Here is a 10,220-nt window from a genome sequence, read left to right as displayed (position 1 = left end):
CTGGGGCAATACTCAACCAGTAGTATGTGATGAAAGGTTACCTGGCCACAGGAACCAGTGAGTTCAGATGCTTAGAGATGACAGTGAGTTGGGTGTTCAGGGAATGAGTTGTGGGTCCCTATTCTATTTGCTGGGCCCAGAAAACTGACGGGTGGGGCCAGAAATCAGCCCTGGAATGGCAGCCTGAGGTGGTCAGAGACTCCAGGGGAAGCTATTATAGTAGTCCAGGGGAAAGTTGATGGTTCATAGCAATGGCTCTGAAGCTGCTAGAAGAGGTTGGTTTCTCAATCTGTTTGGTTAGCAGGGACAATTTTCTGCTATATGGATGAGAGAACAGTCAGTTATGCCCCCAAGATATTTAGCCTTCGCAACTGAAATGTGGAAGCATCGGGTACTGAGATGGAAAGTCAGTAGTGGAGTACTTAACAGAAGCACACTACACGGAGTTAGCTTTTGCCCTTTCGGTTTGAGATATTCCAGGGACCCCTCAGTGGAGATGTCAAGTTGGCAGTTAGAAACAAATGTGGAATTTAAAGGAGGGATTGAGATTGAAGATATCTGAGTAGGTTAACGGCATATATAATATGTCTTATTTCAGAGGAGGCCTCTTTAAGTTATGGTGGCAGTGCCATTAGGGGGAAGAATGTGGAGGTTATTGTCCAAGGACTGGGTATCTTGTTTGGGCATCTGGGTAGTGGTGGCAGTCTTCATTAACAGAAGCTGGACAGTACTGACCGTAGGGGGTGTGGTGGTGAGAGGGGAGAGTGTTGGCTACTGGCACAGGCTTCCAAGGGGAAGTGGTTATGAGATCTGTTCAGAGACAAGGAAGTAATGGGAGTCAGATGATGCAGAGGTCAGGATTGATACTTTTTCTTCCTTCTCCAGGCTCAGACTTTTCTTTTTTTGATAACTGTTGGTAGAGCCAGAGGAATTTCAGACAAGCTGACAAGTTAGCTTGGAAGCAAATGATTTTTACTGGAAGCAATGATTTTTACATTGGCATGTGATGGGAGCAGATGAGGCTGGACTTTGAATGAGTGTGGGTGGAGAGAAAAGATGTTATGAGTGTATGTATAGGACATGCAACACTGAAAAGGAAGGGGAGTTTAGGCTACCTGAAGTCCATGGAGGGTCTGGTTGGCTGAAGATGGAACAGGAGCCAGGCCAGGTGGGGTGGTCCTCAGAGCAGCAGAGGAGCAGGCTGGAACTGCCTCTGGCAGGAGGGTCCATCAGAGGCTTGAGGTGCCTCTGAATCTGGCTGCAGTTGGCAAGCACTCCCTGGATGCCACATGCAGATGTCTTGTAGAGAAGCCAGAGAGGTGCCTGTGACATGAACCAGAATGTGGCAATGGTGTTGGGGATGTAGCAGCCATAGGGTGAAGATAGAGCAGGTGCAGTCCCAAGAGTGTTGTGTAAATGGGAAGGGAGTTTGAATGGATTACTCAGGGTCTTTGTTCTCAGCATTTAAGCAAAGAAGATGAGCACAAGTGGAATGATCTGAGGAACTCCAGGGGAATGGACTCTCAGGAGAGCAGTAGGTACTCTATATGCCAGTTCTAGAAAGTAGATGACACAACTTCTTTTCCCATCAATTCCTACTGATGACTGACAGAGTGAGGAGTTTGACATGAGGAAGAGCAGGTACCTTTGGAGAAGGACCTAGGATCTCCTCTGAGTTGGGGAGCTGAGGAGGAGGGCCATGGCCATGGCCTGGGGGTCTTGGTTAGAGAGGCTGCTTATGCACTCCCCTGCCCTAATCACAACAGGACCATGTGACCTTTGAGGATGGGCTGTGTACTTCTCGAAGGAGGAGTGAAGGCTCCTTGATGAGGCTCAGAGACACCTGTACTGCAACGTGATGCTGGAGAACTTGGCACTTATAGCCTCTCTGGGTAAGGAACCTCATTTCCACACCATTGTCTTATGTGGGGCTGTGCTCTGCTCCTTTTCCCAAGGGTCTCTGTCCCTCCCAGAGCTGGGCCATGGGCACTGCTTCCTTCCCTGGTTTCTTGGCATGGGTGTTGTGTTTGCTGGGCCTGGACTTTATGAAACTCCCAGGGTGTTCTGCCTTGAAGCCTCTCACAGAAAGGTTTGGTTTCTGAGTCTTGTAGCCTGTCCTGCCAATGCATTTGGCTTTGTACCTTCTTGGTAAGGTGACTGTTCCCACCTGTGTCAGATGTGTCACAATTTCTGCCCCTTCTTTTATTAGATATTGTGTGGACCTTGCCTGTCTTGGGGAGTTACAGGCACTTGAGTGGTCATGACTGCCACACACCACTAGGGTGCTACAGTAAGCCTCTCCTTCAAGGTTCTTTGTATAATAAATTTTTGTTTTAGTAGTCTCATGAGTTGAGATACCCTGGGCTAGTGTTTTCTACTCGACTGCTGTGTTTTTATCTTCAAACTTACATCTTCCAGGTCCCATTTAGTTACGCAACTTGAGCCAGAGGTTGGAGGGGAGCTCTGGGTGCCTAACAGGGTGACAAACTTCCAAAGGTTAATGGAGTCCTGGGTCTGGTGAGCAGGAGCTGTAAGAAGGCATGATTTCAGGACTGACTACACATCATATCACGTAAATGTCCTTTTTCATTTTCCTGAGTGCCAATAAAGTTATTTTTTAAAACTATTGTTTGAGTTTTGGAATTCTAAAGTGGTATGCAAGAGCTTTGCAGTCTTTGGCTTTAAATCTCTCTCTTGCTTATTTGTAGGATTTATTAAATGTACTTATTATATACACATATTAACTCTTTAAAAATTATAGATGACTCAATATCTTCTCATCTGCATTCTTATTTCAATTTTTATGTTTTTTGTAATAGAAGCCTATTATTTTCATATAGTTTGTGTATATGTTTTGATAATTTTATATTTGGCTTGAGAACTCTTGCTCTATCATTTCACAAATATGTTTTATTCCATGATCTTGTATGAGTTATGTATTTTTTATTCCCACTTAAGCCTTCTTTATCTGAAATTAATTTTTCTATGATTAAGAGCAGAGATGAAAATTGGAGTTTAAAAGTTGGATACCCTATTTCCCCTGAACAATTTTTTAAGCAGCTATTTTCCAATGTTTTCTAGCACCAACATAGCCCAGTCTTGCAGGAGGAATCTAAATATGTGAGCACCTCTTTATTACCTTTATAATTTACTCTGCTAGCTTTGAACTTGAATTCCATGCTACTATGCCAATAAGACACTGTTTTATTTTAAATTTATGACTTGCATTAATCTCTTATAGAAAAATCACTATGAGGGCAGCCCCAGTGGCGCAGCGGTTTAGCGCTGCCTGCAGCCCGGGGTTTGATCTGGGGACCTTGGATCGAGTCCAACGCCAGGCTCCCTGCATGGAGCCTGCTTCTCCCTCTACCTGTGCCTCTGCCTCTCTCTCTCTGTGTCTCTATGAATAAATAAATAAAATCTTTTTTTTGAAAAAAATAAAAATCACTACGAGCTTTTATATTAAAATAATTTTTGTATCTTCTATACATACTGACTTATGAAATTTATGAATAGCTTCTAAAATTCCAAAATAATGTTGGGATTTTTACATTTATAACTGTTATTTTCAACACTTCACCTTACCAGTCACCCCCAAAATAGTATTTTAGCACAATCTCTTAGTGGTTTTGCCTTGCAACACCACCAATCATGGCAAATTAGCAAATAGTGTCAACAATGGATATGTGATATCTACTTTTATATCTTTACTTTGTAGCCAATGATGAAGCATATTAGCAAAACCGTAGGCAACAGAATTTTGTTGTATATAATTCACATTTTTTATTCTAAATCTCAATGCTTTGAGTTTTCTTTTTTCCTTTGAGGTTTTATTTATTTATTTGCTAGAGAGCAAGAGAGAGCATGAACTGGGTTTAACTGATTAAGCCACCCATGCGCCCCAATGCCTTGATTTTTCTTACTTGAAAATTTCTCCAAGATTTTCTCTTGACAGTCTTTTAGAAAGAAAACATATTTTTTTAAAAACTCAAAAATTAAGGACTGTGTCTTACCTCAGTTTTCTAATACTTTGCATGGTTTGTAATCCTGCATCAATGTTTATGTTGAGAAATCAGGTTAAAGTGGATTCTTTTAATAGGTATATATATTCACACATATACATGAACAGCAATAATCCCGAAACCTCACTAAAATGTAGTGAGGAAGTTTCAGCAAAGGGAGCTCTTATGCATTACCACTGACAGTCAATTGCAGACCCAATAGGAAGAGATACACTTGACCTAGCATATGGATACTACTTCACTATCCCAGCTGAAGAAAGAAAACTTCCCTTATCCTCCAACTCAACAACTCAGCCAATGAAAAGTCCCTCTTCTTCGAACTCCCAGTTTATTCCATGGGACTTGTAGTTTATAACAGCCTTCCCAACTCACTCCTTTTCTCCATAAAACTGGGAACCTCTCCTTTGTCCTTCGACTGCCTACGATTTTGCTGTAGTTTGTTTCTCTTGGATTATAATTATCTTTTATTCCCAAATAAGACCTTCTTTGGCTGGTAAAATAAGTAGCAGTTTTGTTTTAAGGTTAACAGGTTTTGGTGTCTCAAAGACTCTAAGACTCAAGACTCAACTCGACGTGACTTTTCCATTTATTTACTCACGAGACACAGAGAGAGGCAGAGACATAGGCAGAGGGAGAAGCAGGTTCCACAGAGACATAGGCAGAGGGAGAAGGAGAAGCAAGTTCCCCGCAGCAATCCCGATGGAGGGCTCGATCCCAGGACCCCGGGACCATGACCTGAGCCAAAGGCAGACGCCCAACCACTGAGCCACCCAGGAGCCCCACTTGCAATGGTCTTAATTTGTCCTCTCCTAGGACCATTCGGCCATCAATACGCAGGCGAGGGGGAGTGGCTTTTACCCCTCCAGCAAGCTGAGGATTAGAGGAACTACATTACCCAGAAGACTGTGCGCCAAGCTTCCGGATCACAGTGACCAATAAGGGAGGAGAGTGGGTGTTTCCACGAGGACGAAAGACCAGGGGGTGGGAGTTCCCGCCTGTTTCGCTTGGAGGCAGTGTTTCCGGCCACCGGCTGCTCGTTCGTGCGTCTGGCGGAGGAAACTAGATCCTAGAGGAGCGAAAGACTTGTGTGCTCTGCAACGGAGCGGGTGTGAGGTTCCGTGTGAGCGCGGCTGCAGCGACCCACTTCGGGGCCACCTGCCAGTCTTCGCCATTATCCCGCGTCCCCTGGCCCGGTTGAACCCGCAGGTTACTATGGCGACGACCAGGCTAAAGTACCTGGCTCAGGTGAGAGTGTGTTCTCGGGACTCCTCCCAAGGAGAAGTCTCCTGCTCAGGACACTGCAGTCCAGGTCCCGGGTCCCAGAACCTGGGGCGTTCGAGGAGGGGGCCCCCATTTCTGGCCGCCCGTGGAATGCGTGTGGAAGGGACCGTGGGGGCGCCCGGGAGAGCTGGGGTCCCACTCCCGCTGCAGGGAGCAGCTGAGCTGTCGGAGCGAGGGCTCTAGGGACCTGGGAGGATGTTGAAGTTTCAGTCTTTCAAAGGCTCCGGGGAGCACGGACTTAGGGAGTGGGGGAGAATGCTGCAAAAGACTCGAAACAGTGACGCTAGTTTCTGGACCAGAACGGTGGCTGAAAGAATGGAAGTAATAAGATTCCTGGTAAATCTTAAAATTGGCAGGATCTCCTGCTGCAGCGAGTGTGGCTGTGAGATAAAAGACAGGATGAAAAACTTTCTTTCTTTTGGCTGAATATCTGGACGCGCTGAGGCGAGAAAACTGGTGTGAGGAGCAGGTGTCAGGGAGAGTTTAGGAGTTGGATTTTGGACATACTGTTTCCGAGATTCCCAAAATAGAAGTGACATACAAGCTCTGGTCTGGACTGGGGTAAGCTGGCTCAGTGATGTTCGGATAATGACAGCCTAAGTCTTGGAACCAGGACCAAGCCTGCATCTCAGATTTAGGATGGAAAATCTGGACCCTTCTGTGAGATAGGTCCGGAGATGAAGAGAGGTCTGGGGCTGGAGGGCAGGCAGAGTGCCTGCAGATGGGAGGGTCCCGTGGTCCAGGACTTTATGGGGGGTGGGGAGGGTGTAATGAGTTAAGGAGCCGTGCTGGGATGGAGATGGAAGGGAAGGTGTGAGAGTGTGTGAGATTCTCTGCTCTGAAGACTCAGCAGACAGTCTATTCCTTGTGGAGTCAAGGAAGGGCCAGCCTGGCTGGTGGAGCAGCCCAGGCTGTCAAGATCTCATAGGTGCCTCAGCTCACCTAGGAAGTACAAGTTCAAAACGGTATAGCTTTAGCCAGTTAAGCTTATGTAAGCAAGTAGTAATTGATTAAAATGACAATATGCCTTTGTGATAAAATGTGTGTGTGTGTGTGTGTGTGTGTGTATTTGGATTTTGTTATGGACTCACCATATATCTCCTAAAACCCTTAGAATTTTCTGGGTGTTAGGAGTGTTTTTTGTTATCCTAACTGTCCCCTTTTATCACGCAGCGTTTATTTTAATGAGATGACTTGGGGTGAGGCTCCTAGATAGCCTCAAGTTGAGGCCGATCACCAGAAAGACTGGATGATTAGAAGTTTACACTTGGAAAAGCATGAGACTCTTAATCTTGGAGATGTGAATTTGAGCCCCAAGTTGGGTAGAGAGATTACTTTAAAATAAATAAATACAATGTTAAAAAAAAAAAAAAAGAAAAGACATTTCGACTTTTAGCTACCCCCCACCTCCCAGATGGGAGAGGAGTTGGAGGTATTGTTGAGCAGTGAGATTCAGGGAGCCTCCAGGACGGTGAACACATTGAAATAATAGAAGTAAGTGCTGGGACATTGTGCTCACTGACCCTGATCCCCATCTCCATGGTCCTGGTACATACATAAAGGAGATAGTGACATGCTGAGGCCCTTCTTTCTGGGCCCTGGGGTCATCTCAGGTACAGGGTCCTTAATCAAGGTCAGAAGTCCTGTTGAATTGTCCCGTTTCTCTAGTCCATAAGGTGAAATGATGAAAGGTTTCCTGGCACAAGAACCAGCATGTCCACATTGGAGTATTCACTGAACTGCAGAACTCCATTAAATCTGTTGGGAATAGATTGAGGGGCAAGAGTCAGTCCTCGAGTAGCAGCCTGAGGAACTGAACCTCTGTTGAGGGTAGTGAGTCCGTGGAAAGTTTGGAGCAAAGAAGGGAAGTGATCCGACTCAGGTCTAAATTTTTTTTTTTTTTAATTTATGATAGTCACACACAGAGAGAAAGAGAGAGAGAGAGAGAGGCAGAGACATAGGCAGAGGGAGAAGCAGGCTCCATGCACTGGGAGCCTGGCGTGGGATTCAAACCCGGGTCTCCAGGATCCTGCCCTGGGCCAAAGGCAGGCGCTAAACTGCTGCGCACCCAGGGATCCCCCCAACTTAGGTCTAAACAGGCTTCTCTGCCTGCAGAGTGGAGGATAGATTGTGGGGGTGAGGGGAACCCTGGGTGGCGCAGCGGTTTAGCGCCTCCCTTTGGCCCAGGGCGCGATCCTGGAGACCCGGGATCGAATCCCACGTCGGGCTCCCGTGCATGGAGTCTGCTTCTCCATCTGCCTATGTCTCTGCCTCTCTCTCTCTCTCTCTGTGACTATCATAAATAAATAAAAATTTAAAAAAAAATCAGTTAATAAAAAAAAAAGATTGTGGGGGTGAGGGTAGAGGCAAGGAGACCCCAGTGGAGACTGCAGTCTTGGTGAAGGTTAATGGTAGCCAGATCATAGCACTGGCTCCTAGCTGGAGAAGATTGTTTTGTTTCTAGGCTATTTTGTAAGTAGGGGTGATTTTCTGCTGTACAGAGTGAGAGAATCTGGGATTACTCCAGGATATTTGGCTTTAGCCAGAAGTGTGAAAGTGCCATACCTGAAATGGAAGTCCATAGCAGGAGTATTTAACAGCAGCGCTATCAGGAGTTAGGTTTTTGCCATGTTGCTTCTGAGCTATTGCAGGGATCCCTGAGTGGAGGTGGCAAGTGGGCATCTGGAAACACACATCTGGATTTCAAGGAAGGGGTTCAGGTTTGAAGATACCCCTCCGTGGTGGCAGGCATATACACCATGTCACATATAAGAGGATACACTCTGAAGATCATGTTGGCAATGCCATTACAGGGGAAGGATGGAAGGATATTCTCCATGGACTGGCTCACTTACTTGGGCACTTGGATAGGGATGGCTGTCATCACTAAGACATGAGGAAGTACAGTGACCATGAGTGTGTGTGTATGGGGGTGGGGGGTATAAGGGAACAGGCCTTCTATGGGGGTCCAGGTGGTGGCACAGGATTCCCAGAGGTTGGATGCAAGATTTATTGAAAGGCAGAGCAGTAATGGAGATCAGATGACACTGAGGAAGGCATGGTACTTTTTTCCCTCCACAGGTTGTTTTGTGACAGCTCTTGCTGGAACGTGAAGAGTGTCAGATGGTAACAGATTAGCTAAAGGGAAAAGGAGGTCAGCTGATAGTCTCTTGGGCTGCGGTAGGAGAAGTGGGACTGGGCTGTGAATGAGAGGAGGTGGAGAGAGGAAAAGTGTGACTGGTATGGGAACAGTACAAGCAAAACTGAGGAGGAGGGCTTAGGGGGTCTGACTTCTACACAGGTTAGGTGGCTGAAGTTGGAAGACAGGGCCAGGCCAGGTGGGACAGTCCTTAGAGCATTGCTGGGACTGCCTTTGGCAGGAGGGTCTATTAGAGGCCTGGGGTAACCCTGGATCCTGCTGCATTTGCCAGTCACTGTCTGGGTGCCATGTGCAGAATGGCATATGGGGAGGCCAGAGAGGTGCCTATGACAAGGACCATAGGTGGCAGTGGTATCGTGAGTGAGTGGTCTTGGCCTGGCATGTGAGAGAGGAGTGCTGTGCAAATGGGGAGGGAATGTGAGGACACACTGAGTGTCCTTGTACTCAGGGTTTAAGCCAGAAGGCTGAGCATAAGTGACATATGGGGCATGATCTGTATGATCCCAGGGGAGCTGACTGTGAAGAGAGTGGCAGGGACTCACTCTGTGCATCAGCCTAGAGCACAGACACGTAAGAACCTCTCTCCCCATCAGTTCTTATTGATGATTGACAGAGTGAGGAGTTTGACATGAGGAAGAGCAGGTACCTTTGGAGAAGGACCTAGGATCTCCTCTGAGTTGAGGAGCTGAGTTGGAGAAGGACCTAGGATCTCCTCTGAGTTGGGGAGCCATGGCCATGACCTGGGGGGTCTTGGTTAGAGAGCCTGCTTATACACTCCTCTGCCCTCATCACAACAGGGCCATGTGACCTTTGAGGACGTGGCTGTGTACTTCTCGAAGGAGGAGTGGAGGCTCCTTGATGAGGCTCAGAGACACCTGTACTGCAACGTGATGCTGGAGAACTTGGCACTTATAGCCTCTCTGGGTAAGGAACCTCATTTCCACACCATTGTCTTATGTGGGGCTGTGCTCTGCTCCTTTTCCCAAGGGTCTCTGTCCCTCCCAGAGCTGGGCCATGGGCACTGCTTCCTTCCCTGGTTTCTTGGCATGGGTGTTGTGTTTGCTGGGCCTGGGCTTTATGAAACTCCCAGGGTGATCTGCCTTGAAGCCTCTCACAGAAAGGTTTGATTTCTGAGTCTTGTACCTGCCTGATCAATGCTGATTAGCTTTGCCCTACCTTTCTTTTTTTTTTTTTTTTTAATTTTTATTTATTTATGATAGTCACATAGAATGAGAGAGAGGCAGAGACACAGGCAGAGGGAGAAGCAGGCTCCATGCACCGGGAGCCCGACGTGGGATTCGATCCCGGGTCTCCAGGATCGCGCCCTGGGCCAAAGGCAGGCGCCAAACCGCTGCGCCACCCAGGGATCCCTGCCCTACCTTTCTGTGTTGACTGTTTCCATTTGTGGAAGATCTGTATCACAGGTTCTGCCCCCTTCTGTTTTGTGTACTGCCTGTCTTAGAAATTATAGATACTGACATGGTTAGTATTTACAGGCAACCCTAATTCTTTTTGCAAGACTGTCTTCAAAATCCTTTTAGTAATAGATTTCATTCTTGTAGTCTATGAGTACAGTCACTCTGGGCCAATGTTGGCCACTTAACTGCCTTGTTTTCTCCTGAGGACTTCAATCTGCTGGGTCCCAGAAAATTGTCTAGGTTGAGCTGAGAAGTAGAGGAGACTCCTGAGTGCCTAACAGCTCAGATACTTCTCTAACCATAGGAAAGGAGATTAATGGGATCCTAGGCCTGGAGCAG

At 46.8% G+C, this 10,220-nt stretch overlaps 2 protein-coding genes across 2 annotated transcripts in view; both read left to right on the top strand.

Moving 5' to 3' along the window:
* The first annotated feature begins 251 nt into the window (after nt 1-251).
* The window catches only part of LOC129500044 (zinc finger protein 883-like), a 13,783-nt gene continuing 3,814 nt past the window's right edge, over nt 252-10,220 (top strand). Inside the window, exons 1-3 of the mRNA XM_055310185.1 lie at nt 252-275; nt 5,037-5,267; nt 9,261-9,387. Of these exons, the coding sequence (XP_055166160.1) occupies nt 252-275; nt 5,037-5,267; nt 9,261-9,387 (382 nt within the window). The remainder of the gene's footprint in view (nt 276-5,036; nt 5,268-9,260; nt 9,388-10,220) is intronic.
* The window catches only part of LOC129500889 (zinc finger protein OZF-like), a 21,352-nt gene continuing 20,459 nt past the window's right edge, over nt 9,328-10,220 (top strand). The window contains exon 1 of the mRNA XM_055311782.1: nt 9,328-9,387. The gene's annotated coding sequence lies outside the window, so the exon portion shown is untranslated. The remainder of the gene's footprint in view (nt 9,388-10,220) is intronic.

Source organism: Nyctereutes procyonoides, unplaced genomic scaffold (genome assembly GCF_905146905.1).
Source record: "Nyctereutes procyonoides isolate TBG_1078 unplaced genomic scaffold, NYPRO_anot_genome, whole genome shotgun sequence".
Taxonomy (NCBI): domain Eukaryota; kingdom Metazoa; phylum Chordata; class Mammalia; order Carnivora; family Canidae; genus Nyctereutes; species Nyctereutes procyonoides.
This window is presented reverse-complemented; position numbering and strand designations above follow the sequence as displayed.